The sequence below is a fragment of the Prosopis cineraria genome, unplaced genomic scaffold (genome assembly GCF_029017545.1).
Source record: "Prosopis cineraria cultivar Desert tree isolate PC_DT_omini unplaced genomic scaffold, ASM2901754v1 PC8, whole genome shotgun sequence".
Classification (NCBI taxonomy): domain Eukaryota; kingdom Viridiplantae; phylum Streptophyta; class Magnoliopsida; order Fabales; family Fabaceae; genus Prosopis; species Prosopis cineraria.
In genome coordinates, this window is record NW_026555339.1 from 8,404,493 (window position 1) to 8,423,963 (window position 19,471).

The 19,471-nt window shown below is 30.8% G+C and overlaps 2 protein-coding genes across 2 annotated transcripts; both read right to left on the reverse strand.

Moving 5' to 3' along the window:
• Window positions 1-2,836: 2,836 nt before the first annotated feature.
• Window positions 2,837-3,226, reverse strand: LOC129317230 (LRR receptor kinase SERK2-like). The gene has a single exon (XM_054961598.1). It carries the CDS (start codon window positions 3,224-3,226, stop codon window positions 2,837-2,839), a length of 390 nt encoding a protein of 129 aa, XP_054817573.1.
• Window positions 3,227-7,723: 4,497 nt separating this feature from the next.
• On the reverse strand, window positions 7,724-16,633 carry LOC129317231 (receptor-like protein EIX2). The gene is made up of 5 exons (XM_054961600.1): window positions 16,103-16,633; window positions 10,431-10,517; window positions 9,167-10,188; window positions 8,049-9,003; window positions 7,724-7,897 (listed from the first exon to the last, which is right to left on the reverse strand). The coding sequence occupies exons 1-4, from the start codon at window positions 16,631-16,633 to the stop codon at window positions 8,163-8,165; spliced, it is 2,481 nt and encodes an 826-aa protein (XP_054817575.1). The 3' UTR covers window positions 7,724-7,897; window positions 8,049-8,162.
• Between the last annotated feature and the right edge of the window lie 2,838 nt (window positions 16,634-19,471).

The window sequence follows — 19,471 nt, forward strand, 5'->3', positions numbered from 1 at the left end:
TAGATTTCCAAAATGACAACATTAGCATATAAAGTAGCAGTAAAGTAGAGAAAAAGAATGTGTGTTGACATGTTGAAGACGTTGCCCCATCCAGGACGCTTGCAAAGTCTTGGTCCCAACAATACTCAAAATACATCTATTATTAATACATCACATTGTTTATAGTCAAGTCTTCTAATACCTTACAAATCATCCAGACTTTCCGTTGAAAAATTGGACCATAAATGCATTCATTTCCGCACATAATTTTTTTATTCTTATTCTTATCTTCTTTTTCAAATTTGCATTGCCAAAGTAAAAAAGTTGCAGTTAAAAAAACAAAGAAAAAAGAATGTGTGTCACATTTTGAAGACATTATTTTTCCCATCCATGAGACCATGCATGCGTGACGCTTAAAGTCTTCGTCCCAAACAATACTCAAAGAAAGATATGTTATTGCCAATTTCGTCAAGCTTCATATTCTACAGAACTTGCATTCACTAATCCAATAATGCTTTGACAAGTCAACATCAGCCAGGAAACTTCATCAGTCGTAACTTCCCGTTTATGAAGTCCACAATGGGAATCAATGACTTTGGACTCCCTCGATCTCCATCAAATTTACTCTTTTATTTTTTTCTAAGAAAGTCTAGCTGAATTGAGTTCTAGAAGGTTATACCATGATTAAAACATGCTCTAAGTTTAAAAAATCCTTACAAATAACTTTTTAATAAGATCTTCACATCAACAATGGTATTTGTCCATACATACTTTCAAGAATCGTACCCTAAAATGATGCTTAATTAAGAGATTTAGACCATTACCATCCATACTACATTCATTAGGTAAATTTATCCATTTAATTTTATATTCACATGGAAGGCTGGAATGTGTTTTGAAGAAGAGTAAGCTTTGAAAAGCCCAATCCACGTCCACTAAATTCATTTGCTGCATATATATATATATATATATATAATCAAAAGATACCCTTTTAGATGTTTTTACAAAAACCAGAGGGAGAATGGGCCATTCTACATTCAAATTCTGCTTCTAATCAAGAACCAAACCTTAATAATGAGCACATTACCTAAATCAATTTATATCATTGAATTAGGTTTGCCCAATTATACGAAAACCTTGAAACAACCTCAAAGGCAAAATATCACCTTGTTACAACTTAAGAGACTCAAATTAAAATAAATTTTCAGATTCAGACTTACTCTATCAAAAGTTACCTACTTGAATTAATTATATAATTTGAGAGATATTTTCAATGTATGAGGAAAATCTATGTAAATATAAAATTTATAACAGATCAAGATCACAAACGGGAGCCACCTAGTTTCACTTCAAATCCCAATTCTTATCGAAGAGAAGAAACAAGAAAAACCGAAATCTTCCTACTTGTCCTCTAGCTTACAACTCTTATTTATACATTGACTTTAGAAAGTCATCATCTTCATTTCCTTCGACCGTCTTTGAGTGATTGGCTGCTTCTTTGTTGCCGCACTTTTTTGGAAGAGGATCTCCACAAAGATCAACATTACCAACATAACTCCAAGAATCAAAACTCTGAATTTGGGTTCCCAATGGGATTGTCCAATGAAATTGTTGTATCATAGGTTTAAATAATCCAGAAAAGACAAAGCAGAAATGATCATAGGAATTTGTCTAGAAAGCATATTGAAGCTGAGATCAAGAGATTCCAAGTTCTTCATGCTTCCAATTTCTTTGGAATCTTTCCGATCAAATGGTTTTGAGACAAGTTCAAGGATCACAGTTGAGTCAAGTTAAACAATTTTCAGGAATTTCTCTAGACATATTGTTAGAAGAAAAATCAATACTACGCATCAATGGAACACCAAGGTAATCCAATTCTCTTCCCTTAGAGAAAAATAAATTTGTTTCCTCATCCCAAAAAGATGCAGGAGAAGAATGCATGAAGTTATACAAGCATCCTAAAAGCTCATTATCAGCAAGATCAATTACTCTTAGAGAAGAGATATTGCACAGCCGTCTTGGAATACTGATAATAAATTGGTTGTCCCTCACTTTGAAACCCATCAAATTTTGTTGCATTGTTTTTGGCAAACTTCCTGAAAATTTATTTCGCTCAAGCACGAGGCATTCCAAATTTTTCCAGCGTGACAGATTCAATGAAAAGATGCCAAAGAAACTATTATCAGACAAATACAATCAATGAAGATTTTCAAATAAATCCATTGAGGGAGGAACTTTACCATATAGCTTATTAATCCTCAAATTAAGATATTCTAATCGTTCGCATTTGACCTAGCAATCAGGGAGTGCTCCAGTGAAATGATTATATGATATATCCAAAGTAGACAGCATGTTTTCCCTATTACTCTCTCTGGGGCATAGCAACGGGAAAATAGATCCTGATGAGAAGGAGTTATGTGATGCTCGAAACTCAACGACATTTGCTGATATGTGTAGGAGGCCGCCAGTGAAATTATTATAGTCTAAATGGACATATTTTGAGTATATTTTCACATTGGATATGTCTCCACTCATCAAGTTGTTTGATAGTTCAACTTCATCAATTCTTGCTATGAAGCTCCGAAATATATTCTTATCGATGTTCGAAATCTCAGATCTAGGAATCCGAAGCGCTTCTAAAGACGTTGTGTATATAGCCATGCTGGAAAATTGCGACCTGAGCTTGTATTTTCTGAATAGAAATGTCTGAGTTGAAATGGAGGGACCCAACTAGGATCAAAGTCAAATTTGAAACCAGTTCCAGTTGAACTCAACTCCAATGATTTTAAGTTTGATAGGTTGGCAAAAAAAATTTCTGAAAGGACACCCGCCCAGGAATTACCTCAAATAATTGAAGTTATGGAGTTGACCGAGGGCTTCCGGAAGATTGCCACTCAAGAGATTGTATATATGACATATCAAAGGAAACTAAAGAAGAAAGATTTCCAGCAAAAGATGGCATTGATCCTTCTAATTTATTATTGTTCAACAATAAATAACTTAGTTTTGGAAGCTCGGACAAGGCTATTGGCAATCGACCATAGAAATTGTTGTAACCAAGGTCAACATCAGAGATGTCTTCGGTGACATTGAAGAATGAATTAGGTAATTCTGAGCTGATATTGTTGCCAAAAAGCTTAAAGAGTTTTAAGAGACGTAAAATTGACAAAGTTGTAGGATGGAAAATCTCCTGACTCACAAGTACGATTGAGATAGTGAAGGCAGCATAGCCATATACAGGAGCCATTTGGGTTCACTTCCAATATTTTAATGAGGAAAGTTGAGAAGGCAAATAAAGATCGTTTAATGACATTCCATTATATTATTTGAAAAGTCAAGGTAATGAAGAGGAGCAGAAAAATTGGCTGATGATTGGTTGTTCGATTTGTCTCTATATAGAGGAAATTTAGAGACTTGGCATGGTGGAATACACACACTCGTGAAAAAATTATCGCTCAAATCCAAATAGTTGAGAAATTCAAGTTGAAGTAGAGATAGATCAATCTCAAATTGTAATGTTTGATTTGCTAGATCAAGCTTTCTAACTCTCCTGTGAAGTTGCCACAGTGAACTCCTTCCCATAAACAGCAATCTTCTAGACTAGTCCATGAGGAGAGTTGGTTTGAAGAATTTGCCAGTCCTTGCTTGAAGATCAAAAGTTTTTTTTTTTTTTTATCATTCTCAATGCACCAACCTCCTTGCCTATATTGCATAAGTTTCTGTTGAGTGTTGTTGCCAATGGAAACAACACCACCACAAATGAAGTTTGTGAAAGGAAGCTCCTCATTGTGTTTCATTTGAGTAGAATAATCTCCACAAAGTCTTTACATGGTATATACAAGTTGCGAAGCCCCCCTTACCTATATTGCATACCACTCTAATCATATTTATAAGATAAAGAGAATATTTATATTGATCTTATTTATAAAGCACCTCAAACCTCAATGATTGTGTTTATCTTTACTCTTTTGCTTTATCAAAAGTTAAAAAAGTTATTAAATAATAAAGTATTTTATTACTAAAGTATGTATATTTATTAGAAGTAAAATTGAAAATTTATCAAGGTTTTAGATAAATTAATGAAACTTTAAAATTTTTCTTCATTCTAATAAAAATGTTAGAAATAATTTATATATACAATTAGAAATAACATGCTTGTCAAGTCTTTTGATAATTTCAAGTCTTTTGAACCTTTCCAGTCACATCTATTTATGTGATATACATGCATTCATGATCGCATATCACCTACTTCCTGCGTTCTTATATTAAGTTTTTTAGAATTTTTTTATCCCAAATATAAGGAATTATTAGTATTTTTTTAATGAATAGACCATTACATCCTTATTAAATTGAAAAAATAAATAAATACTTTCATTAATTTACTTTGAAAAAATTTATTTTATTTATAATAATTAGGATAAAATTGAATGTTGTTATGCTTTTTATTAAATAATAAAATTTTTTAATTTATATTATTTGATTAAAAATATTTTATATATAAGGACGGAGAAGAAGTATAAACGAACACCAAAAAATTTTGAGCAAAAAGGCACACATAAGTATTACGTTTGAAAAGTCTTCCTCCGAAATTTTCGTCTGCTCATTAATGGCGCCCACAAACCAGATTTCATCCTTATCTTCTGTTTCAATTTCCACAGATGAATTGTTCGAACATTTCAAGAAGTAGATGTAGAGTTGGAAATATGGACTTACTAACGACGAGGGAGAAAAAAAAGAAAAGAAAAGAAAGTTGAACTGGGGATCAACTCACTTTTTGATTAGTTGTAATTACACACCACCCGTACACGCTGTTTTATATAACCTTGCAAACTTTACCATGCAAACTTTAACAGTGAAAAAAAGACAAAAATTGTTTCGAACTTCGAACTTTTACTCCCCACCTTTTTTTTTTTTTTTAAGAGTTCATGCTCTGTTATTCAGTAGCCTTAGATCCATGAAGCCAGCAACTAATGGATTCAATCCATGACACAGCATAAAATTTTATTGCTTCAATTATATTCACGAAGGAGGAGACAAAGTGGGACAAGTGGGCTTCATCACAGACATTACACAAGTTCTTCGCCGGACGTCATGAAACAGGGGAGAATGAGACAGAGCATTGATGGCTTTGAAGTCTAATAATAGCTATTTATTAGTGCGAGTCTACGATAGTATGAGTTTATCTAGGCCATTTTTGTTGGCATTTGAATATTAATTTGGAGATGGTTAATTAGGTTACAAACAATTGATCGTTTTTCTTGATAGTTCACACCATCTATTCGTGCTTCAAAACTCCAAAATATATCTGCATCAATGTTTGAAATCTCTTATCTTGAAGCCAACCGTTGTGTACATAGCCATGCATGCTGGAAAATTGGGACCTAAACCTGTATTTACTGAAGCAAAATGTTTAGTTGAAATGGGGGGAGACCTAATTAGGATCAAAGTGCAAATAATCACCTAGTACTAAGCCAACACCACAAGATTTTGAGCAAAATCATATTGCTTTAATGATATTAGCGAAGAAGGGAGAATGAGACAGAGCATTGTTGGTCTTGTCGGTCTTCCATGCATTTGTTAGTGTCCCTGACTCTGCTCTGGCTCTTCTCTTCTTGTTTCCCTCATCTTATTAAAAACATTCTGACTCAAACATTCACACGAAGAATAACACAACTTAGAAGCAAATGAGAATAGACTCTGTTTTCAAATCAGAAACACAAATTTTGCTCAGGATCTGGTTTGGGGAAAACTGTGTTTCGTGAAGTCCACATTAGAACCATTGGATATGATTTGTATTAAAGTTCCAAATTGATGGAATTTGCAACTATACTAATTCTAAGTTTTGGCTGTATTATTAGCCTAAAACAACATATCCTTATAAATGTGGTGAATAAATCGATTGATATGGGATGATTAAGTTCCAATAAAATTATATCATCCTAACTTATAATGGGATTGTTTTATTTATTAGATAAATTAATTAGAAAATGTTAGATAAGATCATCCAATAATATAACTTAGAATCTTAGATTACTCATTTATTCCATGTACATAAAATGCATGTACAGATCCTAGTACCCAACAGTAACAAAAAAAAAGGTGAAAACTTACTCCCCGTTAAAAAATGTAAGGCATTTTTAATCAAATCTTACTTTTCAATAAAGTAATTACCTACTTTCAAACTAACTTATCTTTTCTTATTTACTCTATTAAACACCCTACAATAAATATAAAGTTATTATCAATAGGGGCACTTTTTTTTAAAAAAAGTAATTATTACATCTCGAAAGACTATAAATACTTTATATTTTTAATATTTAATTTCTTAAAAATGACTTAAACTTTTTAATGGGGGGAGTATATATTTAGCTATCTAAAACACTTGTTTTTCAATTAAATTAAAACATGTATCCTTGATAGATTATTTATTCTATAACAAATTATATTATTAATATTATCAACACATTAAAACTCACTTGTTTTGATTTGGTTGAATAAAAGTATATTAAGTATATAATGTTATGTATCTTGCCCAATATAAAATAAGGCTGAAGTATGCTTCTGATCCTCTAATTTTATATAAATTTTAGTTCAGTTCTTAATTTTAAAAAGTATCTTTTTTGTCATTAACTTTAACATCATTAATTTCAAATAATTTTTTTTGTTTCAATCATGTTTTTAAAAATTAAAAAATTAAACTTAATATATGAATATTTGAAAATGCTTTGATGAATTGAACGGTGGAATTGCTATTCTTTTTTAAATGAAAGTGAATAATAATTTCCCAATATTTCCATTGTACGTCACAGAACGCCATGTTTGACTCCGCATGCAAAGCTAACAGCTATAGACATAGTTTAATTACTTTTATTTTTTAATTTGGTTACTTAATATGTAGCTACGTCTAGGAAATTCATAGATTATTTGGAAAATTTATGTATAAATCTTGTGGAGCATATTTATATATAAATAAGTTCTATGAAATTTAATAACCACAGAAAAGTCTCTTAAAATTTGAGTGTTATTTGAATTTGAAGTACAAAAACAATATTATCCCTATTAAAAATACTGTAGTTATGATTGTAAAATATTGAAGTGTGAGTTGTAAATTATTAATATGATAGTTGTAAACAATTAATTCTAAACTTTATTGTCAATACATAATCAGTTTAACTATAAAATATATGGAGTTATTGTTGTAAAATGTTGAAATGATAATTGTAAATTACTAATGAGATACTTGTATATAATTAGATCAAACTTGTAAGGCATGATCAATTTAACTATTTGATATGTAAAGTTATAGTTATAAAAATTTGAAATAATAATTGTAAATTACTGATAAAATAATTATAAATTTTTTTTTGATGTAATGTACTTTTGACATGAGTTATTATTGTCTTTGTACTTTAAATTTAAATTACACTTAAGTCTTAAAGGATTTAACTATAATTTTGAGGGGCTTATTTATAAATAAGTCTATTTCAATCAAAATCGTCTTCTTCGAAATGCAGAAGAATAAGCTTCTACTAGATTCTCCTCAATGTCGGGTCATCTTCAAAATGTTCCTCTAACATTTATAGATAATAAATTTCCTAAGCTTTCAAATCCGAACACACCTGACGCATCCAGTTAAGGCACATCGAGCCAAATAAAATGTGAACCCACATTACAAACTCTGTTTCTTCAATGGTTCAGATAAATTTGAATTGAAAGAGAGGAGCATTTCATTCAAGAGAAAAAAGATAAAAGGTTCAAAATACAATGATATGTGGCATGAGAACTCTTGCATGTACTCTAATAACTATTATTACGTAAACTCTTCCTTCATCAATTCACAAATTTAAGATAGAGATATGACATGTAAAACTAAACCAGGCTCCACACTCATTGTACCAAATAAACTTGCTACTTCTTGCTGCACTTGCATGCCGCGGACAGAACATATTGAACAGGAAAAAGAAGATAAAACGAAATAAGTTATGATTCATTTGGCATGATGATGAATAAAAAGAAATATAAAAGACAACAGTTTGTTTTCTTAATATTATATGATAGCTAATCATTACCTCAACATCACAGAATGTTCTTGATGTTCAATGGAAACTTTTGAACCTGAGGGTCACAAAAACATAAAGCTGATCCACCAGATGACCAAACAATCTGAAAAATTTGTGTCTCCATTATCTGATGAAGAAGAGAGAACCACAAACTCCCCAGAAGCCCACTGCAAATCCGATTCCCATCCCAAGATACAATGACTTTGTATAGTTGTCATCTTCATTTTCCTCATCTAGCTTTGAGTTGTCGGTTTCTTCCTTCTTGTGGCAGATTTTTGGAAGAGGATCTCCACAAAGTTCAAGATTGCCAACAAAACTCCACAATTCAAAACTTTGAATTTGGGTTCCCAAAGGAATTTCTCCATTGAAATTGTTGTATGATAAATTCAAATAAGCAAGAAAAGACAAATTAGAGATTGTCGAAGGAATTTTTCCATAAAGTTTATTGAAGCTGAGATCGAGCGATTCCAAATTTTTCATGCTTCCAATTTCTTTAGAGATCTTCCCTGTCAATTGGTTTCGAGATAAGTTCAAGGACCACAATTGAGTCATCCCAAACAATTCTTTAGGAATTTCTCCAGACAAGTTGTTAGAAGAGAGATCAATACTGTTAACTATAAAAGCATCATTATAATTCAATTCTCTGCCTCTAGAGACCAAGTTCGCTGCCTCTATCGGATAAATATCATCAGTAGGATATGAATTCATGATGTTATATAAGCAATAAGGTATGGGTCCAGAAAGCATATTATCGGCAAGATCTAGTACTCTGACAGTTGAGAGGCTGCATATTTGAGATGGAATATTACCCGTAAATTGGTTGGCTCTTAATTGAATAACCACCAAATTTTTCTGCTGCAAATTTGGCAAACTTCCAGAAAATTTATTTCGCTCTAGAAAGAGGTAAACCAAATTCGTCCAGTTCGACAAGTCCAATGAAAATTTGCCGAAAAAAATTATTATTCTGCAAATTCAATCCCTGCAGATGATTCAATGAAGCCATTGAGGGAGGAATTTCACCTGTTAGCTTATTGCTCCCCAAGTTAAGGTGATCTAATTGTTTCCAATTGGTCCAACAATCAGGAAGTTTTCCAGTTAAATGATTGTGCGATACATCCAAGTGATACACTTCTGTTGCATTACTATCACACAACAATGGGAATATAGATCCTGAGAAAGCATTGTTCGATGCTGAAACATAGAATACGTCAGATGATATGTGTGGGAGGCTTCCTGTGAAATTATTGTTGTCTAAAGAAATAGATGATGAGTGTAATGTCACATCGGATATGTCTCCACTGATCAAGTTGTTTGATAGATCGACACTATGAATTCTTGAAACAATGCTCCAAAATACATTTTCATCTATATTTGCTATCCCACATGTAGAGATGTCTAGTCCTCGTAGTGACCGTTGTGTATATAGCCATGCTGGAAGATTAGGACCTAGACTTGTGTTACTCACATCCAGAGACTCAAGTTGAAATGGTGGGACCCAATTGGGATCAAAGTGAAATTTGAAACCAGTTGAACTTAAGTCCAAATATGTTAATCTTGAGAGATTGGCGAAATTCTTTTCTGCGAGGACACCCATGAAGGAATTGCCTCGGATGATTAAATATTTCAGGCTATGGACTTGTCCAAAGCTTATTGGAAGATTGCCGCTTAATTGATTCCTTGATAGATCCAAGAAAACTAAGGAAGAAAGGTTTCCAAAACATGAAGGAATTGGACCAGAGATCAAATTTTCAGAGATATCAAAATATTGCAAATGTTCATGCCGATCTAACCAATCTGGAAGTGATCCTCTGAGTTGATTATACCTCAAGCTTAACCTTTTTAAGTAAGGAAGCTTGAATAAGGCTATTGGTATTTGACCATAGAAATTGTTCGAGCCGAGGTCAAGAACAGAGATGTCTTTGGTGACATTGAAGAACGAAGCAAGCAACAGTGAGTTGATATGGTTGTCAGAAAGATCAAGAGTTACAAGTGATGTAAAATTAACATAGTTGAGGGATGGAAAATGTCTCAGCCGACAACCACTCAAGCGCAACACAGACAACAAAGGAAGCATTCCCGTATGTTGGAGCCATTTGGCTTCACTTCCAATATCAACAGCACTGAGATCAAGATATTTTAATGAAGAAATCTGAGAAAGCCAATGAAGATCATTTATGACTAAATCATAATTATATGAGAAGTCAAGGTAATGTATAGTAGCAGAAAAATTTTCTTGTTGAGTTGACACAGTAGCAAGTGATCGATTGTGGAATCTATGTGTTGGGGATTGGGAGACTTGGCATGGTGAAATACTCACAGTTTTGAAGTGATTGTAGCTCAAGTTCAAGTACTTGAGAAATTGAATCTGAAGGAGACACAGATTAATCTCACCTTGTAATCCACGATCAGATAGAGAAAGATCCATGACTCTGCCAGTGGTGATGTCACATTGAACTCCCTCCCATAAACAACAATCTTCTTCAGTATTCCAAGAGGAGAGTCGGTTTAAAGGATCTACCACTCCTTTTTGAAGATTGAAAGTAGTCTTTGATCATTCTCATTGCAACGAACCAGCGAGCTGCTTGTGCTAAATATTTTTCTATTGAATGTCATTGCAAATAGCAGAAGCAGCAACAAAGTAAATGAAACTCGTGAAGTGAAGCTCACCATCACAGTTGTTTCTGTAGAATATGAACACGATGATGAAGTCCTTACTGGTATGTATATATATGCTGTTTTTACTGGTATATATGTCCTAGAAATGCTGAACTAAATACAAATTAATATTCAAATGCATTAAAATAGTGATAGCTCACGTCATATCCCTTTCCTTGACCAAGGCTTCTCTTTTTAGTTTTTACGCACACACATGCATGAATGTTGTTCTTGATTTAAAGGGAGCACCCTATTCCCCGCCGGGATCGTTTCCCTAGCATGTGCATGTGCCCGTTCTTAAATGAGATTTAAATCATTTAGATTTAGATTTTAATTTAAACAGTCCAAATTTTAAATATTATTTTATATTATATTTATTAAATAAAAATTTATAAAATTATAAAATAATTTTAATAAATTTTTTATTTTTAATTTAGTCTAGATTTAATTTAGATGATCCAATTTAATATTAAAATTTTTATGATTAATGTATATTAAGATTATAAAAATTGGATCCTCTAAATTAATCTACATCAGTTATAAAAATTTTAATATTAAATTGAATCCTCTAAATTAAATCTAGACCAAATGAAAAATAAAAAAATTATTAAGATTATTTTATAAATTTTATTTTAATAAATATAATATAAAAATATATAATAATACTTTAAATGTGAACCATTTAAATTTAAATTTGAATTATTCAAATCTGATCATGTGCTCCTCCTGGCACTCATTCTTGGAATGAGTAGGGAAATTAATTTCACCAGTCAACTTTAATATGTCATCTGACAACTAGCTAATATACAAAACAGTCAACAAACACAACAATAATATCGCCACTATCATAGTCCAAAATGCTCAAATATAATCTTCCTTCCAAATCAACTCAAAATTATTTATGGTTGAAAAGTCCATTCTCCACTTGTTATGAGTGATACATACCTTTTTTATCTTATTTCTGCGGCTATTACACTAGAAAATAAGGGGGGAAAAATTCCGCACCCAAATCTTTTGACGCTTGAAAAGGCAGGGCTGGTTCATATTTCGGGAATATGACACTTTAGGACTTAAAACATCAACTTCGGACTATTTTAAAATCAAATTATTTCAAAATATGAATAAAAGGCCAAAAGTCAAAAACACAACCTTTCATGAATGCCACCAAAAATGAGAAAATAGTTTGTGTGATATAAATACATATCATGATCACATATCACGAACACTACAATTTTCAGCAAAAGGGGCACACATATTTATTATGTTTGAAAAGTCTTCCTCATAAAGTTTCGTGTACCCGCAAGCCAGGTTCCTTCCCTATCTTCTAAGTCAATTCCACCGCCGAATTGTTTGAACATTGCAAAAAAGTATGCGTACGGTTGAAAATATGGACTAACTATCAAAGGATTTGGATTTAGTATCTGCTACGGGCACCTACTTTTCCTGTCTGAATTGTTAAAATTTAAATTAACAATTTTAAATTTATATTCCATCAAAAATTAATAAATAAATATGTTTATCTAACCGTTAATGGGGCTCATATTAGACAAAATTCACTAAGAGCCTCGAAAACGAGCCTCAAAAAAGGAGGGAAAAGAAAAAAAAAAAGTAAAAAGAATTATGTTAAAATCACACGTAAAAAAATTAATTATTGTAAGATAATAAATTTAATTCAGTTATGTCACACCTTAAACTTTCAAAGTGTAATTGACTGAAATATAAGCAAATTCATATTTCATAAACCCAACTCATATAATGTCTACCATATTCATTATCCAATCTCATCATATAATTGTCAATTGTATTAAACAACTATTAATATTAATAAAATATTCAAATTTGCTATAAAAATTTCGGCAAAATCTCAAGCAATGAATATAAAACAAAACAAAAATACTTAAATACTTACATTAATCCACAATGTGAACAAAGCAACAAATACTTCTTATCTCAAGGAGTCTTATGAGACTTATTGAAAATCAAGTCCACTTCTATTGTCTGAATACTAAAAAAAATTTCAATGAATAACATCCTCAGATAATAACAGTACGTAAAAATGATAACCAAAAATATATGCAATAGAAAACAAGTAACTAATTTAATTACCGACAGTATTAGAAAATAACAATACAATTTATCTTGATAATTTAAGTAATAAAAATAGAAGAGAAAAAAAAAATAATCATAATCAAAAAATTAAGAAATAGATTTTTAATTTTTTATATAAAATAAATCATAAAAATACAGTTCTTATAGGTAAAAAGCTGAAAATGTCTTCTTTAACAAGTCCTCATTATTTATTTTTTCACCACATAATTTTAATTGAGAACTTATTTTAAAAGCCGCTGAATTATATTCACTTACAATTTTAAAATCTTGCAACCTCAAATGCATTTGTTCATATCAAGCTTTAGGTAAAATTATTATTTTTTGATGGTCATACCTTTCTTTTAGGTTAATCCATAATTCCAGTGAATCTTTTATTATAAGGTACTTAGCTTTTAACCCTTCATGAAGATGATGATAAAGGAATGTCATTGCCTTGGCCTTATCAAGAGTTGTACATTCAAGTTTGATAAGATTTGCCATGATTCAAACTAAAATAATAATAGTAATTAGAATTATGATAAAATTAATAAATAAAGTATAATAAATAAATATTATACTAAAAAAATAATTCACGCACATATGCTAAAACAATAAATAATCATAAATAGATTATAAAATATAATTTATAATAAAACACAAGATAAAGAGGCACAATATAAAGAAATACAAATATAAATAACCAAACTTACTAAACAAATCAAGCATAATGAAGATAAAGAAATGCAATAAAGAAAATAATTGATAGATAAAGCAAACAATTCATATGATATCAACAAATAAAACAAATTATATTAACAATATAAATTGATCAACACACACACACACATAAACAAACACAAAGTGTATATATAGTATTAATTTAATGGAGGAATAAAATAATAATAAATAAATAATAAAGAAATGAATGATGATGATGATGATGAAAAAGAAGAAGAAGAAGAAGACATCAAATACATAAATATAAAGAAAGAAACATAACTATATCAATCTTCATAAAAATATAAAATAACAAATAATAAAAATAAAGCAATGGATGGTAAATGATAAAAATAAAGCAATGGATGGTAAATGAGACTTGATTAAATTAAATCATGAATCACATGATTATTTTTAAATAAATAAAATGGAGAAATGTAAAATTACTTTGTAACTAAGAAAATGAAATGATAGGAAAATAAAACAATAAAATATAAGAACAACATAATCATGAATGTTAATAGAACAATAATATAAGATATAATTATGTATAGAATATCATAATACATTAATCTAACTAAAAGCTCATACCTTATTTTTAGAGCCAATTCGTGCCGGTAATGTGTTGTAAAATATAATTCATATGAAGAGTAGAGAAGAATAAGACAATATAAGAAATAGAGATAAAACAATGGAGAAAAATTCTTATTCACTAGTGTACATATGCTTTGGACATTACTTGTATTTATAGGCCTCTAACCATTTAAATCCTACCTTAATGTTACAAAGATATAAAAAGGCATATAATGTTACGTTATGTAACCTTTGAAGGTTATAAGTTATTAAGACTAAAAAACCCCTTTCATCCCATTCATGAGGATATTAAGGGTAAAAGAATCTTAAAAGCTATAAGTTATGGATATCCATAACATAATATTTATAATAATTAAACTATAATTTGTAAAAAGTAAATGTGAAAAATTTAGGGTGTTACACAGGGAGACTTCTCTCTTGCATGCACAGGATTTGAACCAAGGACATGATGGAAGAATTGTCAACACAATTACTTCTTGGCCAATATTGCCTCTTTTTATATCTATAGCAAGAATCAATAAAAATACAATCAAAATATTTTAATATAATTTTTTACTAAAATTTTTGAATTATTACAAGTAACATAATTATAAAATGACAGTCTATTAATTGAAAGAGAAAATGATTAAAGTTTAAAGCACAACCATACATTTATCAGATACTCCATCTGTTCAAAAATATAAGGTATTTTTAATTGAATTTTATTCCCCAATAAAGTAATTACTTATCTTTAAACTAACTCTATCTTTTCATATTTATTCCTATTTAATAGGGTATTTCATTCTAAAATAAATATAAAATAATTTACTCGATAGGGGCACTTTTGGAAAAAAGATAATGATTATACATTGGAAAACTAAAAATGCCTTATATTTTTTAACATTCAACTCCTCAAAAAATACCTTACATTTTTAAATGGAAAAATATCATTCAACTTAAAAGTTTCTTCACACAGCATATGCATGAGAACACACATACACAAGTAATTATAAGGAGGAATCACACTACAAGTTTCAAAAGAGCAAAAAATTGCACTGTAGGCCTAATAGATTTTACTATTGCACTACAAGTCTAAAGGCTCTTGTTGCAATTTTTTAGGAGTGAAAGTACAATTTTGCCCTTATTTGATTTGAAAACACAGATCATGCACAACACAATGTCCATACATGTCTAATTAATTAGTAGGTTTAATAAAATGTACAAGTGATGCACACAATATATAACACAATGCCCATGGATGTACAATACAATGTTCATATATTCTCAACTAAATGTCCATATGTGGATATATATGGATATTGTATTGAGAATTTATGAACATTGTGTTTTGCATCCATGAACATTTTGTTATACATGCTCTATGTGACTTTATTTTAATTAACATATAGATCAACTGGACATGCATGGACATTGTGTTGAAAATTCATAAATATCATGACTTTATTTTAACTTATAGATCAACTGGACATGATAGACGTTATGTTATGCATCTATGGACATTATTCCATAGACATTATGTTATACATGATCTGAATTTTCAAATTACATAAGGACAAAATTGTGCTTTCACTCTCAAGAATATTTGGAATAAGGGCTCTTTGAGCCTGCAGTGCAATATCAGAATATATTGGGTTTAAAGTGAAATTTTTTGCTATTTTAGGGTTTGCAGTACGATTCTCCTTAATTATAATTATTATTACAAAATCTCTTTTATTCTCCGCTATTCAGTATAGCTAAGATGTTGAAAGGACATTAAAAAGGAAACATAAGAGGCCATGGCAATATGAATCCGAAGCAATGCTTCCAGTTGCTTGAAGCAGAAATCAAGATTTGAATTCCATGCTAAATAGTATTGAATTCTATGCTTCCTATTGCACTTGCATCCCATAGAGAGAACATATTGAACCATAAGTAATATAACACATATCAGTTAAGAAGAAAAAGAAAAGAGAGGAAAATAAACATTCTTTTAAAAATACTTATAAAAAATATAGCAGCTAACTTGTTACCTCAAGTGCAATTTGTTCCTCATGTTTAACCATAGTTTTTGAAACAGAGGACCATATTAACAAAAAGTTGATTTGCCAAATGATAAAACCACTGAAAAACTCGTGTCTCCATGCTCTGATGAGGAAGAGAGAACCATATACTCCCCAGAAGCCCACTGCAAATCCAACTCCCATCCCAAGATACAATGACTTTAGAAAGTTATCATCTTCATTTCCATCAGCAATCTTTGAGTTGTGAGTTTCCTCTTTTATATTGCACTTCTTTGGAAGAGGATCTCTATAAAGTTCAAGATTCCCAACAAAACTCCAAGCATCAAAACTCTGAATTTGGGTTCCTAATAGAATTTGTCCAGTGAAATTGTTGTATGAGACATTCAAACATCCCAAAAATGAAATATTAGATATGGTGTGAGGAATGTCTCCAAAAAGCTTATTGTAACTGAGATCAAGAGTTTCCAAATTTTTTATGGCTCCAATTTCTTTAGGAATTTTTTCACTCAAATGGTTTCTAGATAAGTTTAGTGACAACATTAGAGTCAAATTAAACAATTCTTTAGGAATTTCTCCAGACAAGTTGTTATTGGAAAGATCAATAATCTTAATCTAGAATTCATGTTCTTCATCATAACTATATTCTCTTCCTTTAATAACTAACTTTATTTCATCTGGCATCAACGTAAATCCACCAAATAGATGTATGATGTTACTTAGGCAATGAGCTATTGATCCAAAAATCTTATTATTAGAAAGATCAAGTACCCTAAGAAGAGAAAGGTTGCACCATTGTGATGGAATACTTCCTATAAATTTGTTGGCATTCAATTTGATAATTCTCATATCTTCTGGCATCATGTTTGGTAGACTTCTAGAAAATTTGTTTCACTTTAGGAAAAGATGTTCCGAAAATTTCCAATTTGACAAGTCTAATGAAAATTTGCCAAGGAATTTGTTATCACTCAAATCAAAGAGCATAAGACCAATCAATGAAGCCATTGAGGGAGGAACTTCACCTATTAGCCTATTACTCCTCAAAATAAGGTATTGTAAATGTTTATAATTGAACCAACAATCAGGAAGTTCCCCACTCAAATCATTATGTGAAAAGTCCAAATGATTCAAATTCCTTTCCCCGTCTTGGCAAAATAATGAGAAAATAGATCCTGACAAAGAATTGTGAGATGCATCAAAGTGAGAGATATTGGCTAACAGCATGACATTAGATATGTCTTTACTAATCAAGTTGTGTGACAGATTAACAGAATCAATTCTTGCCATAAAGCTCCAAAACACATTTGCATCAATTGTTGAGATTCCTAATCTAGAAATGTCTAGATCTTTTAGAGACTGCTGTGTATATAGCCATTTTAGAACATTAGGCCCTATACTTGTGTTACTCATATGTAATGTCTCAAGTTGAAATGGTAGGACCTATTGAGGATCAATGTCAAAATCAAAACTTGTTAAACTTAAGTCCAATGATGTTAAATTTTAGAAATTGGAAAAACTCTTTTTTGTGAAAACACCCACTAAAAAATTTATGTTTTGATGCTTTGATGAGAACAAGAGAATGACAAACTTCACAAAAACCCATAGCAAATCCAAACCCCATCTCAAGATACAATGACTCTCAAAAGTTGTCATCTTCATTTACTTCAGCCAGCTTTAAGTTGTTAGTTTCTTCTTTCAGTTTTTTGAATACATATGGCAAGCCAAAGCCTAAGAGAAACAGAAATAATTAAAAAAAAACCTAATGGCTAGAGCATAAGCTCATATCACTAGCCATAATTTCTTAACAAAAAGTCAGTTCATGAAGCATAAGGCTCCATCCTTTCTCAACCATATGCACATTCCTAGCCAATCAAACAGCACAACCAATAGACTAACATCATAAGAAAATCAGTTCTACTTCTTTCAAGTTACAAATAAGGCTTTGTATTTGGTATATAGTCTACATGAGAGGGTAAGATAGATTACGTTTGCTCATTATTAAGTGTAGTCCTTCTAAGGAATTAGTGTAGATCTTTATCTTTTCCAATTTATGATCTTGACATAGCTGTGATCCTACTTTAAGTCCTTCCAATTCAGCTTTAGTAGAAGAGCCCTTACCTATACATTTTTGAAAAGCCAAGAATCCATTCTCTTTGTTGGTTAAGTAGAACCCCTGCACAAGCTACATTTCCTTGTATATTAACAGATTCGTCTATATCAAGACAAAGAAAATCATGGGGTAGAGGTTTTCATGAATCTTGGACATAAGGCTCTAGACAATATATCTTTTGACATTGTGCTTGCATTTCCTCATCTTCTAGGATCCCATGCTTGCAAATATAAAGGATCACAGCGATAGAAGTAAACTTTCCTTGAAAAATGAATATGCATCTAGCCTTTTAAATACCCTAACAAATAAAACTAAAGATTTTATGCCAGGGCCATTTTTTGAAATCTCCTATAGCAATTTTCACTTTCACATTCCAATTAAACCATTCCTGCAAAGGTAAACCAAAAAAATTTTGTACAAGGTTAAGATTTATGCAATAAGACTAAACCTCTTGGGAAATTTTACAATCTCTCAATATGTGTATAACACTCTCACTCCTGTTACACTTATAAGGACATCTATCATCCATGCATAGGCCTCTTCTAGCTCTATAAGAGTTAGTTAATATTCTCTCTTAATATACTTGCTAATGGAAGATTTTTTTTTTAGGAATCTTCCACTTTTATAGTTTTCCCTAAAAGCTGTTCATCACACCTTGAACCTTAGGCTCAAGGAACTCATAAGCAGCTTTAATAGAAAAGTTACCCTTAAAAACATTTATCTATCAAAATGAATCATCAGAATTACTCCTAAGAAACTTATGCTTTAAAATTTCATTAATAACCTAGGTTGCAAGGTATTGTATATTCTATCCATATTCTATAGCCCTTCCTAGGTCTTAAAACTTGCCAAACTGTCATGATGATTTATGAATCTATCATTAGTAAAGACAAAGTAAATAAGTTGTTTATCCCAGCCAAGCCAATTATGCCACCAAAAATTTATGGACTTGTCATTATCTATTTTCCTATTAACTCCTTTAGAGAAAGAATCCCAAACACCAATAATACTTTTTCCAAATTTGTGATTCTTTTTTATATTTCCTAATCAAAGACATGATCCTCCCCACATTTATATTTAGCCTGTAAACATTTCACCCACAAAGCATTTGGTTTAGTGATCATATCCCAATAAAGTTTCATGATGAAAGCTTTCTTTTGCCTTTTCAAATCCTTTATCCTAAGTCCACTATCTTTTTTTACTAAGTTTAACAGTGTCCTAAGCAATCAAATGTATTTTTTTCCTATCATTTTTGTAATGACCTAAAAAAA

Bases quoted from the DNA above. Each gene is read 5' to 3' on its own strand.
- LOC129317230 (XM_054961598.1), bottom strand. From the start codon at position 3,226: ATGGCTCCTGTATATGGCTATGCTGCCTTCACTATCTCAATCGTACTT.
- LOC129317231 (XM_054961600.1), bottom strand. From the start codon at position 16,633: ATGTTGTCACTAAACTTATCTAGAAACCATTTGAGTGAAAAAATTCCT. The intron at 10,518-16,102 runs GTAACAAGTTAG...GGAATACTGAAG, and splicing joins AGGAACAAATTGCACTTGAG to AAGATTGTTGTTTATGGGAG. The intron at 9,004-9,166 runs GTATCACTTGGA...TTGAATTTGCAG, and splicing joins GATAGTAATGCAACAGAAGT to AATAATAATTTTTTTCGGCA.